The sequence below is a fragment of the Clarias gariepinus genome, chromosome 22 (genome assembly GCF_024256425.1).
Source record: "Clarias gariepinus isolate MV-2021 ecotype Netherlands chromosome 22, CGAR_prim_01v2, whole genome shotgun sequence".
Lineage (NCBI taxonomy): Eukaryota > Metazoa > Chordata > Actinopteri > Siluriformes > Clariidae > Clarias > Clarias gariepinus.
This window is the reverse complement of record NC_071121.1, coordinates 21,144,094-21,168,858: the sequence shown is the minus strand read 5'-3', so window position 1 is coordinate 21,168,858 and position 24,765 is coordinate 21,144,094. Positions and strand designations below refer to the sequence as shown.

At 39.5% G+C, this 24,765-nt stretch overlaps 1 protein-coding gene across 6 annotated transcripts in view; it reads right to left on the bottom strand.

Moving 5' to 3' along the window:
• si:dkey-151g10.3 (serine/threonine-protein kinase WNK3) overlaps window positions 1–24,765 on the bottom strand; it is a 56,400-nt gene that overhangs the window by 5,630 nt on the left and 26,005 nt on the right. For 2 of the 6 annotated variants that reach the window (XM_053482879.1, XM_053482883.1), the window contains exons 3-19: window positions 22,657–22,829; window positions 22,046–22,266; window positions 21,217–21,374; window positions 21,006–21,094; window positions 20,701–20,920; window positions 20,017–20,329; window positions 19,664–19,791; window positions 15,290–19,165; window positions 14,873–14,913; window positions 14,631–14,763; window positions 14,393–14,509; window positions 10,722–10,823; window positions 10,394–10,442; window positions 10,123–10,263; window positions 7,679–9,462; window positions 6,877–7,129; window positions 2,371–2,450 (exon numbers count right to left, since the gene is read on the bottom strand). In XM_053482879.1, coding sequence (XP_053338854.1) covers window positions 2,371–2,450; window positions 6,877–7,129; window positions 7,679–9,462; window positions 10,123–10,263; window positions 10,394–10,442; window positions 10,722–10,823; window positions 14,393–14,509; window positions 14,631–14,763; window positions 14,873–14,913; window positions 15,290–19,165; window positions 19,664–19,791; window positions 20,017–20,329; window positions 20,701–20,920; window positions 21,006–21,094; window positions 21,217–21,374; window positions 22,046–22,266; window positions 22,657–22,829 — 7,878 coding nt within the window. Of the gene's footprint in view, window positions 1–2,370; window positions 2,454–6,876; window positions 7,130–7,678; window positions 9,463–10,122; window positions 10,264–10,393; window positions 10,443–10,721; window positions 10,824–14,392; window positions 14,510–14,630; window positions 14,764–14,872; window positions 14,914–15,289; window positions 19,166–19,663; window positions 19,792–20,016; window positions 20,330–20,700; window positions 20,921–21,005; window positions 21,095–21,216; window positions 21,375–22,045; window positions 22,267–22,656; window positions 22,830–24,765 lie in introns of all 6 variants that reach the window. The other 4 variants (XM_053482881.1, XM_053482882.1, XM_053482880.1 and 1 more) reach the window with 4 other exon arrangements.

Sequence of the window (24,765 nt, the reverse complement as noted above, 5' to 3'; positions counted from 1 at the left end):
TAAGTTGAACAGTCTTGTCTGAGCAAGATTTTGTCAGCTAATCATACTTTCTAAATGCCTTTATCCTGCCCATTTAGATGCAAAACATCTCAGGGAGTTTTTCCTTGCCACTGTCGCCGTCGTCCTAGGCTTGCTCATCAGGGACAATCATATCATTTTGATTCATACACATTCACATTTCATACAAACTTAGTTCTTTTGATTGTGTAAAGGTGCTTTGTGATGATGTAAATCGTTAAAAGCGCTATACAAATAAAATTGAATTGAATTGAATTGAATATGGAGCTTATCTGAAGCAAATAATGAGAGATACCAGTACACCACCGTCTATTCAAAAGCCCTGGGAATAAAAGGCGAGTAAAGTTTCAGCAGTAATGCCAGCAGGAAAAAGTTCAGGTTGGGTGCACCAAGAGCGTGTTAATGCAACTTTGGCTACCGCCAGTAACAGCAATGATTTTTAATGACAGTATTCTGAAAATATACTCTACTTCCCAAAGAGGTTCAAAAGGTAGGCCTGACATAGTTTAGACAGAATGGAGACAACACAAGTGGCATAATTGGCCAGTGTGTCAACACCCCATATCACTAAAACCCACACGGTAAGCAGCAAATTGAGGCCAAATACACCTTAATTGTGGAGATTATATTAGGCCCTGGCATTTTGAATCTCAGTATTGTTTCTACTGAGAAAATGGATCTCTACACCGGCAGAGGGGACAAAGCTTCATGCACAGAAAGCAAATTAGTAAATCAGCATGAGTGATAAACACCTGTCCCTTACTAGGTCCTAGAAATGATGTTTAGTAGTGAGGATGCATAAAACTCATTGTCATACTGTATCTGGGATAGTGCATTCGCTTAATTGGTTTTTCCCGAATGATCAGAGAATAAAACAAAGTATAATGCCTTCCCAAAGTGCATTCATTTTTGATTTACATTTTCATTATGTGCATAATGCAAAAGTGATTTAATATCTTTCTATGCTGTTTTCACAGTGTAATAAGTACTGTTCATTCATATCAGCAATGATGCAAATAGACATGCAAACTACTTTTAATGGCAACAAGATTGCTCTTTCCTCACACTGTCAGACTGAGTGGCAGTGTATAAGAATCATGGGACCACAATCTCCCTTAATGGGTTAATATACTGTAGGCCACCACTGCACCACTTTTAAATTGTTTATCTGCATAAAAATGTAATGTCCCCACAAAAAGGGAAGAAACTGTTTGTGTTCTGAATAATTTATATGGCTGGACCACAGATGAGAATACTCAATAGTCCAATACTTCATTCACTTCCATGCCCAGATGAGTGTCTCCCCCACCCTGGAGAGACATTTGTTTTCAAAATCGTCCTGGATAGGATGGTATTCATAAGAAAACTGCATCCAAAAAAGCCTACCTGTTCCCAAAGGTGCTGTGCCAACATGCACCTGACAGAAAACATGCCATGGTGTGCTTGGTCTAATTTGAGATAAGCTACCCAAATAAAACTGCCTCATGTTCAAGTGACCAAACCAGACTGAAAGCAATAAAGCCAAAAAGTCTGAGTCTGAACAACCCCAGCAGACTTAGCCTGAACCTTTTAAACAGTGTTTACCTAAACTAGGTTTGATATACCCCTGTGTATGGTTTCCAACAGCTTCCAACTATGATGCCATGCCAATTCCAATATCACTTTCCTTCTGGTGGGTTATGTGCAGGACTACACCGATGACAGTAGTCACCATCGTGAGCATCATATTTTGGTTTATGCAAGCAAAGAAAAAGCATTCAAATGGTTGACATGAAAAGTTTGCACTGTCAATGCTACATGGACACAAAGTCTTCTCTGTTTCCTCAATGTGACATCGATCTGTGTCCACAAAATCAACATTTAGGAGAAATAGCAACTGGAGGTCAAGGAAAGCAGAAAGCTAGACAGCTTGAAACAGATACAATCTGTAATCCTCACAAAGCCCTAAGACAAGTGTCTTGGCAGGTCCAAGGTTCATTAGTGACTTGTGGTCAGGTTTTTAAGGTTAAACAATGGATCCTTCACAGTAAAGGGAGAAAACACATTTCCATGAAAATGATAATGGTGCACTTTAAGGTGGTGGAAGGAACATATGCATACTTAAACAATGGTCATGCTAGGAAAATGACTTGTTAAGTGTTAAATGGTGAATAAACACTGTGAATGTCACCCAATGAGAGTGGGTGTATTAAAATAAGGGCTTTCAGGGCTACACAGAGAAGGATATGCCACAGTGAGAAACACAAGTTTTTTTCCCTTTAGCAAGTCAATTGAACATAAAAAATAAGGTATTTTAACGTAAAGTCTCTCAGTTACAGTATATGTAAATTAATGAGCAGAAAGTAGCTTCACCTGGAAACGTCCTTTGTGTAAACAAGGCTGGTTATCTGAGCATGCCTCTCTGTCCACTACCTGTCTGCTAGAGATCTCATCTGCTTAGAATAGGAACAAAGAACATAAAGAAATAAAAATAAGACAAATTCTAAACAATTAAAACATGGATAGAAAAACAATAAATCAGGACAAAGACATAATATCCCATAAACACCACAAATATACATATAGAGAATAGTAATTATTAGTGAATCTCAACAAAGGCATTTAGCGTGAGACTACCATGCACGTTCGAAAAGTGCCTTGCAAAAGTATGCATACCCCTTAAACTTTTCCACATTTTTTCATGTTACAACCACAAACATAAATGTATTTTGTGTCATAGACCAACACAAAGTGGCACATAAACGTAAAGTCTGAGTTAAAATTATTTTAAAGATCTTTTACAAATAAAAATCTGAAAAGTGTGGCGTGCATTCATATTTAACCCTCTTTACTTTGATACCAATAGCCTTCAGAAGTCACCTATTCAGTACAGTAAATATGATTCACCTGTGTGTAATTTAATCTCAGTATGAATACAGCTGTTCTGTGAAACATGGGCATCATGAAGCCCAAGGAACACACCAGACAGGTCTGGGATAAAGTTAAAGCAGGTTTAGGTTAAAAATAATCCCCAACATCTCACAGGTTCACTTATCGCAATCCATCATCTAAAAATGGAAAAAGTATGGTACAACTGCAAACCTAACAAGACATGACCATTTACCTAAACTCACAGGCCGAGCAAGAAGAGCATTAATCAGAGAAGAAGCCAAGAGGCCAATGGTAACACTGAAGGAGCTGCAGAGATCCACAGCTCATGTGGAAGAATCTGTCCACAGAAGTTTTGCATTCAGGATTAGCCTCCACAAATCTGATCTTTAAAAAAAAAGCATGAAAAAAGCAATTGTTGAAAGGAAGCCATAAGAAGTCTTGTTGCAGTTTGCAACAAGCCATGCGGAGAACACAGCAAACATGTGAAAGAAGGTGCTCTGGTCAGATGAGACCAAAATTGAACTTTTTGGCCTAAATGCCAAACTCTATGTGTGGCGGAAAACTACCACTGTGCATTGTGGTGTAGACATTATGTTTTTGAGATGCTTCTTTCAGCAGGGACAGGGAAGCTAGTCAGAGTTGATGGGAGGTACAGTAGGAGGAAGCCAAATGCAGAGCAATTTTAGACTTGAGATGATGAGAGTTCCTCTTCCAGCAGAACAATGACCCTAAACACATAGCCAAAGCTAAAATAGAATGGTTTAGATTAAAGCATATTTATGTGTTAGAATGGCCCAATTGAATTGAAAATATGTGGCAAGACTTGAACACTGCTATTCATAAATGCTCTTCATTCAATCTGACTGAGCTTGAGATATTCTTCTCAGATAAGGAAGAATGGGCAGAAATTTCACTCCCTAGATATGCAAAGTTGATAGAGATATAGGACTCCATACGTCCCCAATGGACTTGCAGCTGTGCTTGCAGCTAAAGTTAGTTGTATAAAATTTTGACTCAAGGGGGCTAAATACAAATGCATGCCACACTTTTCAGGTACTGTATTTATTTGTAAAAAATTAAGTGAAAATCCCTTATCATTTTCCTTCTGATTGAACACACAATAATTTGTGTTGGTATATCAAATAAAATCCCAATAAAATACATTTACATTTGTGGTTGAAATGGTAAAAAATGTGGAAAAGTTCAAGGGGTATGAACACTTTTGAGAGGCACTGTAAGTGCATTGCTTAGGCATGGCCAAAAATATTTGTATTACTTCATTGCATATAAGTGGAAAGTACTAGATAGTGATAGTAAATTGCTTAATATTTGCCATATACGGTACGTCATGCTAGGAAAATGCCTTGTTAAGTGTTAAATGGTCAAATAAGAAATATGGTCAGTGTTTGAGTTTCATGTTAAGCAGCATGTTATGAACATTAAAAGAAGTATGTATCCCTTTTTCTCCTTCCACCCCAGCCACTCGGGGATTCGTACTCAGGGTCTCGCACAACCGGATTGAGTTTGTGATGTCTATGAACAGTACAGATCTTATATAGTGTCACATATACAAACATACCCATTTTTAACATATCATTTGGCATATATGTTCATATGTTAATACATAGACTATTCACAACAGAAAAACCTCTAAGAATGTTTAGCCTATATCAGATTCATACGTATGTGAGGGACACACATACACATGCTGTATCAAATGCCTACCCAGACAGCAAAAAACAGGACACTTTAAAAATAAAAATATATAGAATAGAATACATGCCTTACATCATTTTAGCAGACAGTAGACAACACTTTGTTGACATATAGTTGGGTATAACAATTTTTGCAGCTACATGATTGCTATAAAAAATAAATGGTATCTAATTTTGCGACTAATTTTAACTCAACAGTTCTGACTAGATACAAATAGGTAAATTGTCACCAACTTACAGAAGAGTCTATAAGAAATGTACACATCATTTATGAACACAACTTGCACACTACAGGAACTCGTCTGGGAGTTACAGTATTGCCATATTGCCTGTACAGTCCTGATCTTGATCCAAGCCATTTCCTCTTGCTTGGGCTATTAAAGATTTAATTATTTGCCACATGTACATGTACCTTGCAGCACAATAAATTTTTTTTTGTATATCCCAGGTAGGAAGCTAGGGTCAGAGCGCAGGGTCAAAAAGGATTCAGGGCTCCTGGAGCAGACAGGATTAAGGGCCTTCTTTAAAGGCTCAACATTGGAAGCTTGGTGGTACTAGGGCTGGAACTCCAACCTTCTAATCGGTAGAGCCTAAACCTTTTGAGTCATCACTTCCCCAAGCCCATGATCTAGGTGAGGCTTGATCTCAAAACCTCAGCATTGTTTCAACGGAAATTTGCTATTGCAGTAGTAATTAAGGAGTTCCTGGGAGGCCAATGTATCAGAAGTGATGCAGGCAGTCAGATTGCTTCATGTACTTGAAGTTATCCTAGCACTGCTGAAACATTGGGATAAGTGCATTGGTCTAGCAAGGCATTATATAAAGAAATAAAAGTCATTTTTATTCTCATAACTGTGTTCTGGGAGGGTTGACACACACTGTCAATCCCAGTGACACTACAAAATTACTACCTAATTGTCTTCAAGTTGATGTATGGGCAGAAGACAGCAGATAAGCTTTTTCCGTGATGCAGCAGTTAAAAATGGTTGGTTAAATGGATGAAAAACAAGTGCATGCTAGCCTTCACCCCCCATTATGGTAGCAAAAATATAACCGAGGAAAGCTGGATGGAGGTAGGAATTGGCAGGTGACCAAACTGAAATAAAAAGTTCAACTAGGAGATTTAATAATGCAAACAAACAAAAGAATAGAACGTGACTAGCTGGCAAGAAAAAAGAAAAGCCTATAATGAATGTGATCCCCTATATCACCATGTGTTACTGACCTTGGACGCTCGTCTTAAATCAGACACACAAAGGCAAGTATAGTAAGATGTGTTAAGTGAAATTTAAAACCACAATTTTTTTTTTATAAATATATAAAATCATTAACATTTTAATTATCAGGTTAAATGATATTTAGCCACAGTCTTCCAATGAAAGACATGTTGAGTCACATTAGTTTAACTTACTGGGCCACCTGCTGATGTTTATGGAAAGGTTTTGCTTTGACAGGTATAAACTTTAAATTGTCTGGCCCAAACAGTTTTGATCAGCAATTGTGCTTTAACACAGGGCAATAGTAGGACCTGTGAGATGGGTAGCTTAACTGTGCAGGCAAGTGAGGGGCAGGATGAGGTGGGCTGAACTTGGCATTACACCACTAGATGAACTAGACTAGATGCTCGCATTTTGTGGAGAGCTCCATCTGACTTTTTCCCCCATCTTCTGCATTACCTTCTTTTTCTACTTTCCACTGCTCTTACCCCTGAGTAACTCATGCAATCAACTTAAAAGAAGCTAAAACATAAACTCAAAATGCATAAACTTAAAAACAAGCAATTCTTGTCAAATTTTCTTTTTTTGTAAGTATGACCTACAGATCACGGTAGACAGATGTCGTGGCATCAGGTGCTAACCGTCTATAGTCTGGGGAACCATTGCCCTGTATATATTTAAATTCTACTCCTAACACATGATCCAGCTCAGAAAGAACTTGACATTTAGCTGAAAAGCCAGATTAGATGAGTTGACAGCAGGGCAAGTCTGAAAATGTATAAGACAGTGGTTCCACAGTTTGATATTCTTTCAGATAATTTTTACTACGTAGTAATAATTAAAATAATTAGTTAATAGTTGTATCAGTGTGAACAGGAACAGGGACAATAACATCACAAACTAGACAGTGATTAGATGTTAATAATTACCCGTTAATTCACAAGGTATTCCCTATCTAGCATGATTCAAACGCTACATGATCTACACAAACATTTAACGTTGTAGCCCACCCACACCCCTCACTCGCTCTCGCTTGCACTCTGCACAAACGCTACCTTGCTGGACTCTGGGCTTCTTGAACAAGCTGGTGGAGTGGCGCAGTTTGCACGCCCAGCTTTTGAATTTGCGAGTCCAGGATTTCTTGCTAACAGGATTTCTGATACTAGGACAAGTCAGGTTTAGGCCAAAATATCCACCTCCTGCATTGTGCTGCTGTTGCTGTTGTCCGGCTGCTGGTGCAAGGGACGGCTGGGAGAAGGAAGGCTGGAGGACATCTACGGTGGCACTGTCAGAGGGGGAGGAAACAGCCTGGGTATAAAGGGTGGGGTTGGGTGGAAGAAGGAGACATTGTGGTGTGAAAAATACAAAAATATAAATCAAAAGGAATACAAAAAATATGACACTGTAGACTCCTATTATGCTTTTTTTTTAAAGCCTAAATTTGGTCAAACTAAAAGTCAACATTTTTACAGACTTGGCAAGTTAAGACAAAAAAATTTAAATCACCCCATTAACCAAAACTTTATAATTGTCATTAAATAACTCCTATAAAACCCCTTTAATTGTACTTATACTATTGAAGAAAATCCTTCATTTACTTCAAAGGAAATGAATGGGATTCGAATTTGTGCTAGCCATTAGAAGACCTCAGAGAAATTTTTATTTAGCTTTTGCACCCGATTAACATCATCCACTCATATCCAGTCATTGGTATAAATCAAAATTGCAGAGCAATAGTGATATGTGTACACTAACTTAAATTATGAATAAAAAAAAAAAAACAATTAGAGAATATGAAACTCAGTTGGCAGCTGGAACCAGGCCTTGCTGTTTTTTTTCTAACCTACACCAACTTACAATGACTGTAGATTCACTGGGTGGAGATAAAGGTCCAGGCACAGTCTCCTGAGGATGGGAAAGAAGGGAGCATGGTGGGGAAGTGGAGGAGAAGGATGAGGCAGGTTGGTGCTCCACAGCGGTAGAGGGAGTTGCAATCTGGGCAGTGCAACCATCTCCTGTTTTCTCCCTTTCTCTGTCTGATGAGGTGGAGGAAGAACGAGAAGTGGTGGAGGAAGTGGTGCAGGAGGAAGAATGTGGAGAAGTGTCTGAAGAGCAGGTAGGAGGAAGAGGGAAGGTGGCAGGTGGAAATGTATGAGACTCTGATGACTCCTCTGCCCTGGTTGATGTGGCAGCTATAGCTGAGGAGGAGGCCATGTCAGTTGTGTGAGTGGAAATGGAGGCCCCACTGCTACCATGCTCCTGATAGAGCAGATTCCTCAGCTTCTCATCCAGTGTTTTTATACGGTTGTCAACAAACTCAATTTTTGGGGGGCCCTCACTGTCTGATTCAGCTACTGAAGAAGGCTGAGCAGGGGAAGGGGAGAGGACGTGAGCCAGAGCTGGCAAAGCTGTCTCTGAGAGTGAGAGAGGTGGGAGAGAGGTATCAGACAATGGTTGTACAGGAGCAGACTGGCTGAAAGTGTCATCTGCGGCAGTGACCTGTCCGGTTGGGAGCTCTGATTCTAATTGGTGAATAGAAAGCTGGTTTTGTGCAAGCAGGGAAGCAGGTTGAGGAACCTGCTCTAGCTTAGACTGTGCATCCTCAGGAAGGACCTGATTTAAGATCAAAGACTGAGTCTGTGCTCTATGCAGAAGAGAGTCTTGTGTTTCTATTTTTTGCTGTGATTGTTTGGTCACTGCTTCAGAATGCAGCACTGGTTCCTGCTGCACTGGGACTTCCTGCTGCTCCACTGTACCGCACAGCTGTCTCTGTTCCAGACTGGCAATTGACTGTACATGGACCTTCTGCTGGCTTAATGGTTGCAGTGGTAGTTCAGACTGTCCCTGTTGGTATGGCATTTGCTGTACAATTGATTGTTGCACTAGATGGAAATGAGATGCTGGATACTCAGCTTGACAAGACTGTGTGTTTTGTTCTGCACCTGAAGATAGTGTGTCACGGGTTGGGAACTGAGACACCATTGCTATTGGCTTGGTCTGTAGCAGCTGTTGTTGCTGTATCAGAAGCTGCTGCTGAATCTGATCATTGTTGTCTTTTGGAAGCTTTATCGAATAGGCTTCTGGTGGTTGGGATTGTAGGACTTGCTGGGGTCTCTCAGGTTCCAGTGTTGTTGAAACTTGGGGTAACTGCTGCAGTTGCTGCACTTGTTCTCCATGATTTAAAATAGAAGATGACAGGGGGTTTTGAGTAAAACTGACAGAGAGTGGTATTTGATCTCCAGGAATGCTCTGCACTTCAGCAGCAGTATCTTCAGAACCAAAGCCACTACTGGATTCTGTGCACATAACTTTGCTAGGTGCAAAGGTATGGCCATGATCAGCCACAGGAAAGGCTGCATCCTTAACAGAAGATGCTTGGTTGGTTGTGGATCCCTTCACCAAAGCTTGCTGGGTGATAGCTGCTATGTCTTGAGTGACTGCATCTCCAGTGGACATGTGAAGTATTGATGTAGTAGAGCTGGTAGAGTCCAACGTAGCTGTACCAGGGATAGAGACAGCAGGTACTGAGGCTTGGACAGAGATAGCAGAGGAAGGATCAGAGGACATTAGAAGTGGGGAACATGGAGAAAAATGTGCTCCAGACAGGGAGTCTGACACCTGTGAATCCTCATGGTTGGATGCTATAGCAAATGAGGAGAAAAGATCATAAACTGTATTAAGGCATAGCGGTATCAAGCTAACATAGGCAACAAATGTAAAACGTCAGGAAAGCAAAGTTTACATTTTAACAACTAGCCATATTTTCGTCACAGGCACAACTTTACATTGAAAGCAGAATCTTTGGTTGTAATGTGGGATTGATGGTTTTAATGTGCAATGTGTACAATGTGTCATGCTCCCGGTCATGAAATTTACTGCTGCTGTGACCAAAGAGAGCTGATGAGAGTATCAGTTTTGGTGGTATCTGAAAATAATGCTAAAAATCTTAAAGTGAGACTGAATATGATTACTCAAGATTCAGATGACAGTTACATCATGACTGGACACCAAGGTGCACAGCAAGGTAAGGAACAGAAGATGAATTACAGCTTCTACATGTGTCATGACAACAAGAAACTATTTTTAAACATTCCAGTTGAAGATTCAGAAACATACTGTGTCACTGAGCACCCAGTATGGCAGAATCTAGTTGTTACAGTGTCTCAGGCAGCGTGACAAACAATAATAATAAAAGACCACTGGAATAACAGAGTGTAAAACCTGCAGATGTAATTCTAATACAGTATTTGTCCTATAATGACCCACAGCCAATTCAAATAAATATTGCTTTTACTGAATACCTTGCTCAATCTGGCACTGGCTCTCTCCTGCTGGTGGAGGAGAGGAGGCTTCACGGTTGGACTGGGAGTCACGATGGCGAATGGTCTGATTGATAAAAAATCGCCAACGACCCACTGGAGAAGACTGAGGGGCAGAGTCTACTGGTGGACAATTTAGCAAATGAGAGCAGCAAAAAGGGTTAATTGAAAACAGGTGAAAGAATAATTATAGTAATGTAGAATAGAAGGTAGAATGTTCCTTATATAAAGGAAAGCTACTCAACACACACACCTGTTGAACTTGATGGTGTGCTTACATGCAGCTGCTCTGTGGATCCAGTCTGTATGTGTGCATGTGTGTGTGTGTGAAAGAGAGAAAGAGAGTGTTGCAGTTGACCTGGAACTTCTAACCCAACCTAATTAAATGTCAATATATTAATTAATGATCAAGAAACTAAGTACAGTAAGCCTTTCTACACATGGTCCTTCGCAGTTGAACTAATGAGAAAACAATTCATAACTACTGATATAAAATATTAAATTAAATAAAAAAATAAGTTGTGCACCACACTATTCTAGGATGTACAGTAAAGATTATATATAATAAACAAAAACCAGACCTTTGACTGAGTGCTAAAGATCTCCTGGGCTTTCTTCACTATAGCCCTCAGGTCTTCTACAAATTTTTCTTTCTCTGATTCGAGGACAAAGTCCTCTTCCACCTATTAAAAAAAAAATTACAACAAAACTTTTATTAGTAAAAAAGTTCTGGCCATTCAACAGTGACAATAAACAAGTGGTTCTTCGAACAGTAACAACATCAAAGAGCAACACACTCAAAGGAAAGTGCTGCCATCCATTCTACCTAGTAAAACAATCCCAACTTCGGCCGTTTCTCCTTTTTTAATGTTAGGCGACTAATAAATATCTTGTATACTAGGTTTGAGCCTCAAGCTAGTTTTGCAGTTTTTGTTTTGGATGCAGAAAAGGCATTTGACCAAATTGAGTGGGATTATATATATATATATATATATATATATATATATTTTTTTTTTTTTTTTTTTTTTTACTATATCTCAATTTTAAAGGGCAGTGGTGGCTCAGTTGGTTAAGGCTGTTGGTTACTGGGTTACTGATCGGAAGGTCAGGGGTTCGAGCCCCAGCATCGCCAAGCTGCCACTGTTGAGCCCTTGAGCAAGGCCCTTAACCCTATCTGCTCTAGGGGCGCTGCAAGCTGGCTGACCCTGCACTCTGACCCCAGTTTCCTAATTGGGATATGCGAAAAAATAAGCAATTTCCCTCTGGGATTAATAAAGTTCTTTAAAAAAATAATAAATAAATTAAAACATTTTACTACATAGATGCACTCGGCAGGGCTGTCTTCTCTCGCCCTTGCGTTTTGCAATTGCAGTTAAACCCCTTGCCCTTGCCATTAAAAAGAACCCTTTAATATTGCCCCCAAATTTAGGCCAAATTAATCATCATAATTCTCTCTATGCAGATGACATTATTTTGTATCTCCGCAACCAAAACAGTCTGTACCACCCCTGCTAAATTTACTGAAAACATTTGGTAAATTCTTAGGATATTCAGTAAACTGGCAAAAAAGTGAATTTCTGGCAGTGACTAACAATATAGACTCAAATTTTATGAGTAGTCTTCCTTTTAAAATAGCCACAAACAGTTTGAAATATCTGGGTCTTAATATATCTAGAAACCATAAGGATATATACAAATAAAATTTTTTACCCATGCTAGAAAATCTGAAAACCAATATAAAACAGTGGAGGACCCTGCCACTATCAATGATGGGGCGGGTGAATGCCATTAAGATGGTGATATTACCCAGATTTCTGTATTTTTTTCAGAATCTACCAATTTATTTGCCCAAAAACTTTGGATTCTATTGTACTGCCATTTATATGGTGCTTTTTGACACATAGAATATCTAAATTGCATGTCTGTAAGCCTAGGTCATTGGGGGGGTTAGGTTTGCCAAGTTTTCAACACTACTACTGGGCTGACAATTGTTCGTAGAGCCTTAACTTTTTGGCAGGACCCATGCCCCGATAGTCTTATAGCTGATCTCCCTTTATGGCTTGTGATTGAGCGTGGTGCTTTAAACTCATTTCTCTCCTTGTTGCTATTTGCTGCCCCAGAGAAATCTAAAGTTGCAGTTAGATCCCACTTCATGATTAATAACTCTCTCAGGATATGCATCAGATTAGTAAGACATTCAAACTGCCAAATACCTCCTTTTTTGCTCCTGTTTGTCGTAACATCGCCTTTAAACCCTCATAATTAGACCTGGTGTTCACAGGTTGGGCGAGAAAAGGAATACTAACTCTGAGAGATTTATATATAGACAACAATTTTTCCACTTTTTCTCAACTAAAAGAGAAATTCGACCTTCCTGCTTCGCATTTCTTTAGATACCTACAAATTAGAAATTATGTTCGTTCCACTATGCCGAACTTTGAAACTCTGCCAGCTGATAATGAATTACACAAACTACTTACTTGCATTCCCAATAACCCAAAGTTAGTCACAAAATTTGTAGATTTTTTTATAAGTCAGTTAGACGTCCCTACTTATCATCTGAAAAACGATTGGGAAAAGGAACTGGATATTCATGTTTCTGAGGAAGACTGGAGAAAGTGTCTTAAAAATATACACACCTGCTCTATTAATGTTAGGCACCAACTTATTCAGTACAAGGTGTTAGATTGCACTACTCTAGGGTTAAACTTCACACTTTTAATCCCACCATTTCCTCTCACTGCAATATGTGTGAATCTGCTAAGGGTGCACTTGGACATCTTTTTTGGGCATGCCCTAAAATCGGTGAATTCTGGTCAGAAGTTTTTCAATTTCTTGCAGAAGTTCATGCTTGTGAACTTCCCTTAGACAGGGACTGCAACTGCTCTTTTTGGCTGGTCAGTCTCCTTGCAGCATCTTAACAATGTTTTCCGAGTGCCTATACAGTATGGTATGATGATCACAAATATATTTATTCTTTGCATGTGGAAGAATAAATCAAGGCCACTATTCAAGATTTGGTTGTCTAAACCTTCCTCCACCCTTCATGTAGAGAGGCATAGATATAGTATGTCTGGAAATATAGATCTATTTGAATTTTTTTGGAGGCCTCTTTTCAATCACCTGTTAAAAATTTCCGATAATTGTGAAACTATTTGAAACTTTGTAATCGTAGTGTCGGTGTTAATACACCATTTCTTTTTGTTCGTTTTTGAACTTAATCTCTTGTTAATACTACCGATAGTGCTGATACTTGCTAATTTATTTGTTCTCTGTTTTACTCTTGCTTTAAGTACCTAGGTGATTATATATTAATATTTGTATTTTTATTGTCACTATTATTCATAATGTCATATTGAGTAAAATTTTTTTTTTTTTTTTTACCTTTTTTGCCTTTACACAGTGTTTGACTGAAGGATGCTGTTTTTTTTTTGTTTTGTTTTTTACACTTGTGTGGGTGTGTTTGGTCTGGTTTTGTGATTGTGTTCTTTTTTATGTCTAAAAATCGAAGAATTACCTTTATAAATATAATTAGAAAAATAATTTAAAAAATTCCAACTTGTACAGTTAAAATCCCAACTTGTATAGTTGAAATGCCACATCCAGTGCTGTTAAAGTATTTCCCTTACTGATTTGTATTTTTCTTTCCATATTTGTCACACTTAAATGACCCAGATTGAGATTGAGGCCAGCGTTCTCCTTGAGGATTTTCTGGCGCAGAATTCATGGTTCTATCAATTATGGCGAGTCGTTCAGATCCTGAAGTTGCAAAGTAGCCCCAGACCATCACACTAACACCACCATGTTTGACTGCTGGTATGATGTTCTTTTTATGAAATGCTGTGTTAGGGGTGCAATTACATTCTTACACAGGGTCAGGTAGGTTTTTTTTCCTTAATCAATAAAATTTTTACATCTTTTAAAAGCTGCATTTTATATTTACCCTGTTATCTTTGTTTAGCATTTAAATTTGTTTGCAGATATCCATCATTTAAGTGTGACAAAAAATGAAAAATAAATTTTAAAAAATTATCAGTAAGGGGGCAAATACTTTTTCTTAGAACTGTCCATTCATGGCTGACACCCAAAATGCTACAGTAAATTTCCTGGGTAGGAAGGACGGCATATATATTTTCTCTGGTGCCTCTTGGAAGCAGCAGTAAGTTTGTTTTTCTTTTACCAGCAATGAGACTCAAAATGTATTTTACATTTTATAATTACAGTTAAATTAATAACAGTATGAAATTCTTACCATGTAATCTGCTATATCTTCAGGTGCATCTTCCTCAATGTCAAACTTAAATGTGACCATCTTGTTACTGTGGGTTTCAAGCTGGCACTCCACCATGTTGTCTCCAGTGTTTGACACCTAAAAAGTACATTCCTTTTTTATTTTTGACTTAAATGTGCTGTGGCTATTCAGTTCTGACTCCTTATTACATATTATGTAAGAAAAACATGAAAAAAATATGTATGGGGGTAATTTTTACCTGTAGCATGCTTAGCTGAAAGTGAGTGGTTCTCTCAGGACGTTGGTATGAAGACCTCCGCTGAGTCTTTATTTTCTCCAGCTTACCATTAACGAAGGGGATTGGAGATTCCTCTCTACTGGATAGAGCCGAACTGGGAGCAAAATGTAACAAACAAGTCAAAATTCCATGTTTCAGATATTCAAAGAAGACTTCCTTATTCATGAGGTTAAAAAGAAGGAGGGTAAGAGTCTGAAATATACCTTACTAAAGAATGTCTGTTGGCAGATTGGTTTGGGCTCCCCTAATTATTTAATAAAAGAGACAAACAAACGTATATACAGGAAAAAACAAAACAACAAAACAAACAGAAAAAAAAACCAAATAGCAACAAAAAAGACAATCAGATAAAATTTCAACTTAAAATTAGTTAAAAAAAGCAAAAACAAAAATTTATATACACAAATATTTAAAAAATATCCAGGTTGATTATGCAATAACATGCTTAATTTTGTAGAAGTTTAGTGTTTCTATTTTAAATGAAATCATAGGGTAGCAAATGTTTATTAAGGACTATTATTATTATTATTATTATTAATGTCATTATAAATCTATGCTAGTACAGGACGTTGTGAAGCACAGCTAGAAAATAATACCTTAACAAGGGTGTATGTTAATACCTGTGTAAGGCCTGGTAATGCAGGGTCACAGTCTGCCAGCAAGTTTTGGGGAAGGGCAGTGGCATTAGGAGCAGGTAGCTGTGAAGCACTGATAGAAGGAAGGAAAGTTGGAACTATATCAGTTAGCCCAGAGTGGCTTAGTTGTGCCTCATCTGACACTGGGATCGCTGCTGTAGTGGGGGCAAGCTGGGAGCCTGATAAGTTTGTAGTGTTGAGGGAGGCATGAGATGGACTGGATGGTATTTGGGTGGGTTGCAGGGGAACTTGGGGGTACAGTGGCTGCACGGACGTACCTACAGTATCAGTGTATGTGTCTGCGTTTGAGTGATCCTGTGATTGACCATGTGTCTGCAGGTGAGTATGTGTCTGTGTCTGAGTGCAACTCTGGCTGTGCATATGAGCAAGCAATATGGATTGAGGCTTGTGTTGTGGGGAAGGTGGTAGGCCTGGTACATTACTGTAAAGTGGAGTAGTCTGAACTTTTGCCTGACAGGGTTGCCTTGGTAAATCGTGTGATGGGACCACAGCTTGCAAAGCAGATGACAGAGGAGATGACTGGTGATTGAGATCAAGTGCCAAAGCAGTTTGGTGGGCTTGTGGAGGCTGCTGAATAGATGACAAACTCTGGGCTTGAACCTGCAGCTGTATTGGCTGTTGCTGTACTTGTTGCATTTGCTGTTCGTAATGTTGAGAAGTTTGAGGTTGCATAAGGGGCATGGGCTGCATGACTGTCTGAATGGTTGTGATGCCACCTGGCTGTTGCTGTCCCTGTAGGGTAGACTGTGTCTGTGCTTGGATTTGATTTTGAGCCTGGCCTGTCTGCTGTAAGTATTGCTGAGTGATTGTAGCAGCACCCATGGTCGCCGATGATACAGCAGTGGTACTTTCCACTGTTACTGGAGACAGCACCATTTGCTGATACTGCTGTTGCTGTTTTGTACATTGTGTAAAGTCAACCTGCACTGGCTGCATGGTGTGCTGACCGAGTTGTGCAGTTTGAAGATACTGCATTGAGAGCAAGGCAGAAGGTGCCTGAACTTGAGACTGAATTTGGTTGGTTATTTGAGTTGGTGGTGGCATTTGTGGAACCTGACAAAGGACAGGAGTTTGATGTGGCATGAGATGAGCTGAAAGATTCTGTCCCTGTATGATCATTTGAGCCTGTGCCTCATTTGAGACATATGTCTCGGTCTGTACTTGTGGCTGTGTAGAATCTTGCCTCTGCATTGGACAAGGGATTGCATAAGGGCTTTTCACTTGGATGGGATTAGGCTGTGCTAGTGATTGTGGTTCTGATTGACTTTGGGTCTGTAAAGGAATTTGACCTTGAATTTGCATAAGGTCACCTTGTTTCTGTTGAAATAGCCCTTGATTTTGAGGTGCTGACAGAGGCAGTGCATGCTGGTCAATCTGTACCAGGGTTTGTAATTGGCTTGAAATTTGGGAGGGAGCCATTTGTGGTGCTGTCTGAGAAACTATTGTTACTTGTGACTCCACAACATCTTGCTGGCCACAGGGAACATTTTGCTGCTGAGAAAATTCTTGTTGGTGTTGGTCTACTTTGTGCTGGGTAATACATTGGTGAGACTGAAGCGGCTGTTGTAATAACAAGGCTTGCTGCTGCTGCTCATGCTGAAGTAGAATCTGATGCTGCTGAACAGCTTCAAGACCTAGAGACTGCTGTTGGTTACTGTGTTGCTGCCCAGTGCCTACTTGTTGGTTCAGCTGTTGTTTATGCTGTAAGAATGAAGCTTGCTGTTGAAGATGCTGCTGGTCCTGCTGTTGCCTGAGCAGATTTTGTTGTTGCTGCTGAACAATCTCAAGAGGAACAGCCTGCTGTTGTCCACTGTGATGTTGCCCAGGGCCTACATGTTGGTTTGACTGCTGTTGTAAAAACAAAGCATGGTGATGAAGATGCTGCTGATCTTGCTGCTGCTTAAGTAGACCCTGCTGAACAGAGTCAAGTGTTAGAGCTTGCAGTTGTCCGCTATGATTTTGCCCAAGGGATCCTTGTTGGCTTGCCTGTTGTAAAAACAAAGCTTGATGTTGAAGCTGTTGATCCTGCTGTTGACTGAGCAGACCCTGCTGCTGCTGCTTAAAAGACTCGAGAGAAAGAGTTTGCTGTTGTCCACTGTAATGTTGCCCAAGAGGTACTGATTGGTTCAACTGATTTTGTGGTTGTAAACATACAGCTTGCTGTTTATGCGGCTGCAGATCCTGATGTTGTTCGATTATAGCATACTGCTGCTGAACAGTCTCAAGAGTAACAGCTTGCTGGCCCAAAGTTTGCCCTTGTGGGAAAAAAGCTTGCTGTTGAAGATTTTCCTTTTCCTCATGCAGATTGGCTTGTACTTGCTGAGGTTCTGTATTTTTCTTTTGATGTTGTACAAGAAACTGCTGTTGGATCTGTTGTTGTACTAACATATTCTGCTGTTGGTCAACCTGTGTCTGAAAAGCTTGTTGCTCTGGCTGTTGCTGCATTTGTGGTTGTGTAATTTGCGATGGGGAAATATGCAGTACAGGCTGCTGCTGGTGCTGCTGTAGTAAACCTTCCATTTGGTGCTGTTTTTGCAAAAGAAGTTGATTCTGTTCCAACTGCTGTTGCAGAAGTTGCACTTGTTGTTGCTGTAAAATAGCTTGCTTTTGCTGCTGTTCTAACTGCTTTTGCAATAAAGTTTCTTGTTCTATCTGTCGTGGCTGTTGTTGAGTCTGTTGTTGTGGTATTAGTATATTTTGTTGTTCCAACTGTGGTTGATGTTGTTGTAATAAAGACTGACGTTCAAATTGTTGCTGGTGTAATAAGATTTGTTGTTGTAGAAACAGAGCTTCTTGTTGCTCCAAGTGCTGCTGCAATAGAGCCTGTCGCTGCTGCTGCTGCTCACCTGCCTGTTGTAAAATTGCCTGCTGTTGTTGTATTTGCTGAAGCAATTGTGGACCATGTTTCTCAATATGCGTTGTCACTGCAGAAACTTGCTGTTGGTTTTGAAGTTGGAGTTCTTGCTGCTCTACTTGTTGTTGTGAATAGATATTCTGCTGTTCCAATAGCTGTAAACCATGAACTGCTTGTTGTTGCTCTGCAAGTGGTAACTGCTGAGGAGTTGACTGCATCATGGCTGACTTTTGTAGTTCTGCCTGACTTGGCACAAATAACTGAGGATGGTGTTGTTGCAACAGCAACTGTGGTTCCTTTGGCTGCTGGTCTATTGAGAGTTGCTGAATAGATGCTTTCTGTTGAGCCTGCTGTTGAATTACAGGTTGCTGTGGTACATATACCTGTTGCTGTGAGTCTATCTGTTGAGGGTGCCCCAAGGTCTGTTGTAGAAGCTGTGGTATATATTGCTGCTGCAATACAGTTGACTGCACCTGCTGCTCCTTTAAAACTAACTGTGGATTCTCTATCTGCTGGGGTGGTATCCCAGCTGAAATTGGAGGCTGTTGCAATAACATGCTTTGCTTTTGAATTTGTTCAATCTGTTGTAATGTACCTGCCTGTTGTTGTTGTGACAGTGGTGGTGGTTTCTGCAGCAATGTAGTCTGGAGATCTAACACTACTTGTTGTTGTGACATTGGTGATTGTTGCTGTTGTTGCAGCAATGCAGTCTGCAGGTCTAACACTACCTGGTGTTGTGGCTGAACTGCAATTTGTTGGTGCAAAATTTCAGTCTGTGGCAAAGGTGCAACATTGTGCTGCCTTTGTTTAGTCTGTGGCATCAGGCTGCTCAAGGATGATCCTATGGGCTCTGCAGAGAGAATGCCAATGGAGGCCTGGGGTGTAACAGGGGTTATGTATGACTGTGTTTTTATGAGTGAAGCACGCGTCTCTCCTGTCTGGGGAAGTGCAGTTTGTGTTATGTCTGTGGGATATGGGGGCAGTGACTGCAGTATAGGCAGGGTTGAATATGGCAATCATTGGAGACAGCATGTGAAAGGAAAGAAGTGATGGAGGGAAAAGCAATAATAGGAATTAGTATGGATCATTAATTATTCAAGCATAAAAGGACAATGTAGACACTAGGTTCAGGGCATACTATCAAAATGTTTCTACATTTGTCTAACTGAATATGAGCTTTTGCAGCAGGGGTCTTGGGAGCCCCACAACCAATTTGGTTAGTGGAGATGCCAGATGCTCCACTTCTTTGACAAATAGACATATTTGGATCTCCTCTTGTCTTTAATGAGATGCAACTCCTAGACTATGGGATACCTGATAAATCAAGTAAATAAAAATTCTGATTCCCATACAATTTTAAAGCTGATCGATACACAGAGAGTGGTAGGTTCTGAGAAATTACTTTAAATCCCACACTAACATGCCTTTACGCTATGGTTAAGCATGCAGTTATTTATAAAGTTTTTAAATATGTCGATACGTACAGGGGTCCCAGTGGGAAAGCTGGTCTGAGTGTTAGCAATTGAGATTCCAGAGTCTCCCGCCAATGAATAGGGTTGACTCTGTGCAGCTACAAATGATTCTCCACAGACTGCAGAGTGCTTCTCTATTTCTGTAAAATGAAACAAAATCATATGCCCATAGTGATCATTGTGAAAATGAGAACCATAAACTACAGTATAGAGACTATAAAACAAATATTTCCCTAAATTATGAGACTTCGTGTGATGTATGCTGTGATTATTATGTTTTATCGACTGAAAAAAATCTTTATTCTAATTTGCACAGTCAACATTTCATAAGACAAGCCAGATCTAAAATCTCTAGTGAATTTTACCTATGGGGCCTTGTGTGTTGCTGATGGGAACCTTCTGTCGAGTGTGTTTCTCTGTCAGATCTTCTCCCTCCCTGTGCCCCCCAGTGGCCCCCACAGAGGTAGCAGTAGGAAGAGCAGAAGTCCCAGGACCAATGGAAGAAGGAAATGATGTAAAACTGGTGGTGAAGCCCGCAGAAGCCAGGCAAGAGTCTCTCCTCTCCTCTAGGGTTCGTTGTTGTCGTGCTGCGCGAAACTTTTTAATTTGAGTTATTCTGTCTCTAATGGACTTTCCCACAACCTTTGCGTCACTCTCGTGAAAAAACCCAGACTTGACCTGAAAAGTGAAGAAACGGACAGAAAACCAGAGGAAAAAAACATGAAGTTACAGAAATCTATATCTCACACGTAGTTACATAGTCACATAGTTACATTCACACATAACACCAATACACGATATTAGATAACCAAAAAGATAAAAATAAATAATTAAAGAGGGAAAGCACAATAAAACAAATTAGGTCTTTCCAAAAGTTGCTGAGCATGTATGCAGTAACATTATAACATTAGAAAGGATAGGATCACCTTTAGGGGTACTACTTACAAAATATTAAAAAGGGAACGTCTTTATTTTGCATTTTGCATAATGTTCGTAGTAATGCCAAAGTTAATTAACCAGTTCTGTTTATTATTCCATGGCTCTCTCACCATCTCTAATGCCACTTCCTCTGCACTGTCAATCTCCAGGTTGTAGCTAAACTCGATGGCCTCATTGTCCTTGTGCTTGCCCTTCAGTTTTTTAGGCTCTTCCACCCAAATACGCAGAGCCAGACAATCCTGACTGCCCGTGTCTTCTTCTGCCAACTCTACTCGCACACCAGTATCCTCGCCAAAGAAAGCATGGTTCAGCAGGTCCTTAATGGAAAGTCTAAGTGCAAAACATCCATACTGAAAATGCATAATCTACACAATGTCCAACATTTCTGTATGCTAGAATACAAGGGACACTTTACCGCTCGCCTCGGTTCTGCCGAATGCAGCCCTCAATGATTTCCTTAATTTCTGGATCATTCACTTTATCAAAACTGGCAGGCTTGATTCCCTGCAAAAAGAGACATATCATCATTTATTTCAGATAATTAGACAGCTTGGAGATGGCACAAATAAAAAACACATTTTAAATCAAATTTAAAAAAAGCAATAATAAAAATTTTTGTGCCTTACACTGGTGACCTTGCGGTAGATCTGTGCAGCATTTTGACATTCAGAATAAGGGTACTCAGATGTAGCCATCTCAAGCATGCACATGCCAAAGGCGTAGACATCCACAGACTCATCGTAATGTTCCTCATACATCTCCGGAGCCATGAACTCTGGGGTACCTGAGCAACAATTATGGTTTTAGTTTGGTAACATTTACATGCTATAATAGAAGAACTGATTTTAGAAGATTGAAGAAATTATCCCCTGAAAAGAAGATCTTTTATTTTAAACAATGTATTTCACAAGTTCGTCCTGATTTGGTCAAGTTACCCTGTCAATGTATTTTATATATTTTTTTATGATTGTCATAAAACTGACTGATGGATTTATCAGGTGAGATTTTTTATTTTATTTTTCCTTTTCTCTGATTTAAGCTAGGTGGTACTATAGCTATTTAACTTTAATATACTGTATTTGCAAATCATAAACAGCCATCTGTTGAAATCAGGTTCATGTTTTTTGACGCTCACTGTGTCAGTGTATGACTGAACAACCTTGGAAAGTAGACAATGAAATATTTATTGTTAGATTTTTTTAAATAAACATTCAGTCTACCATTAACATCTAACTCCAAAATCAATAAGCATTGACAGTGTGTGCATAAACAACAAAATCAATAATGCTGAGCTTAAATAAATGAACAACGAGCAACAAGAGAGGACTCATAACACCTTTACATGGAAATCACTGAAACCGGCACATAATCACAGATGTAGCAGCTACAGTGATTACAGCTGTAAGGTCGCTACACTACCAGTACAGTTACAGTAAAACTAGCCTGTAAACACACCTATAACACTCTTAGCAAAAGAGGTTCTCATGAGCGTAGCCAGGCCTAGGTCTCCGATCTTCACTGAGCCTGTGGGACCAGTGATAAAGATGTTGTCGCACTTTAAGTCACGGTGCACAATGGGCGGTGTACGCGTATGCAAGAAATGCAGGCCCTTCAGGATTTGTCTGCACCAGCTGCGCAACACCTTCGGCTTCATAACCTTAAAGCGCTTAAGGTATCTGTAAAGCACAAAGTCAACAAAACAATCACACGTAACAGGTTATAACAACGTTCAGTGCCGTAAAAAATCTGAACCGTCCTGTGCATACAGTACACCTTTTTTAATCCTAAACTTAAATATTAATATTAAATATTAATAATGATACCTTGGACAAAAGACATGGCATACAATTTCTGTTAAATAACACTTCTTGGTGTTAATAATTAATATATGAACACGAAAGTATTAGTTAGCATCATGTGAGTAAGATGGGATCAGTAGTAGTACTGCCTAACGTATATCACCATGGAAACTGAACTCTGTAAAGACATGGTCCTTGACTCTGTCGCTATAGCTAAGGAGTATAAATAACCTGGACCTCTGATTCATGTAACCTGCATGTACTGACGTTTTGAGTGTCCCAGAGGTCATGAGCTCTGTGACGAGGACTATGCACTTCTTTCCTCGGAGAGTCGACTCCCAGAAGTCGTAAAAGCGAACGATGTTGGGATGCTGTAGGCCTTTTAACATCTCGGCTTCCTCTTTGAAGCGCTGCTGCTCAGCCTTGGTCAGCTTCCCATCCTGAACACACACACAAACACACATACACATGTTAAGCTCAGGATAAGCCAAATCATGCTGTGTGAGACACTGTGATGTTTATTTTTGATATATTTTGACTATCATTTTGGTCAATCAGACTACAAATGAATGTCTAAACATATTGTGGCAATTATGGTACAGATATAGAACAGTTGCATAAGAGTCATGGACTAGTATGCGATTTCGAATCGCCCTTTTAATAAAAGAAATGTGGAACGTTCTGCTGCCATTCATCTCTGCTGTAAGAATGTAACCCTCCAAAATATGCTAGGTTATGCTGGTTGCCAGGGGTGGGTGGAGATGATTTAAGAGAGCTTAAACAATTTTCTGGTGTAAATGCTCTTTGATAACGCATCAACGAAGTGATGTATTCCTCTCTGTTGTCAATACCGCCATTGGCCAGCAGATGGAGTGAAGCTGTGTGAAGTCACGTCAAGGCGAGGCAACACCCAGCGGCAGGCAGTAAAAACACTCGTGCATTTTGCCAGGCGTGACTGGATTTTCCCCAGCATGTGAGGAAACTGCATAGAGTGGTGGTGCTACTCTGAGCTAAATATACAGCACCGTACAAAATCAGGTCGTAACATGGGCGTGCGCAGATGAAGGCAGGTTTCAGAGCATTTAAATCAAATTCAACATTTACTTTAAAGTATTTACTTTAAATACACTTTAAAGTATACAACGGTACAGCAGACAACCCTGCTTACTCTTCTAGGTCACGAAGACTAAAGCCTAAATGATATGGTGCACATTATACAAGCAGAAAAGTATGAATTCCTACTATGCTGGACTCTCAAATAAGATTAAAACTGAAGTGCCAAATAAAAAAATATAAAATTGAATGCAGGTGCTTCCTAGCACTACATTGGTTGCTCAAATTTGTGAATACATTTGAAGTGCATAACAAACATTTACATAGACTTTGTTTCATCATAAGATTTCCACTGAGGATAGAACAGATGCAACATCTTTAATTCTTTGTTTTATTGACCAATCTACATCAGAAAAACCTGAAATAAATCATAGTATCAAAATAAAACATCCTTTCACTTAGCAGAAATTGAACTGGCAAATTATTACTGTGATTAATGTTTGTGTATGACAAGATCTGGAATATATCAATTGGTTGAACAAGTGTGCTGATTTTGATCCAATTCTTGACTTTCTCTTTCGTCCCTGGAGATTGCAAAGCTGCACCATTTGCTGGAGAGTGCATGCTTAAAAAAAACAAACAAAAAAAAAAACAAGTGCCAGAGAAAGGTGTTAGCATAAACACTAAGCAAAATCTCATAAATCACATAAGCATGAGTCAATTATAAAAACCTTGAGTCAGGCATACCATCTGCTGGTGTTTTGGGAACATTTGGCCAGTTTAGCTATTATACCATGAACACATAATGGATTGCGATTACTTGACCTTGCTATTCCCATGGTATTGGTTGCCATTGGTTAAGCCTGGCCTCTTTAGGTCAATGGGACAAAGAGGTCAAAAAAACTAATTACCATGATAAAAAAAACTAAAACAACACAGTGAACAGAGAATAATATGCAAAAGAAACACGCCACAACTCTGGGGTGCATTACTTTAGAAGTAAATCATTTTAGCCCTTACATTTTGCGAAAGGATTGTGGGATCTAATTAGCATTCTCTCTAAGCAAGTTTCTATAGTTCTTGCAATTTTATGTGACTTGAATCGTTTAAATGGGTTAAAAAATTCAAATCCCTTAAAATAAATAGGTTTAGAAACAATGTAAACTTGAGTATAATATGTTTACTAAGGTAGCAATTTGAGACATACAAATGTCCAGAAATATTTTGATGCTCCTTATTCTCTCCTTGACCTCCACTGAAATGTGCTTTGCTCGTCAGTGTGTCAGTGTGAAAACAACAGCATTTAACACAAACCACTTTGTG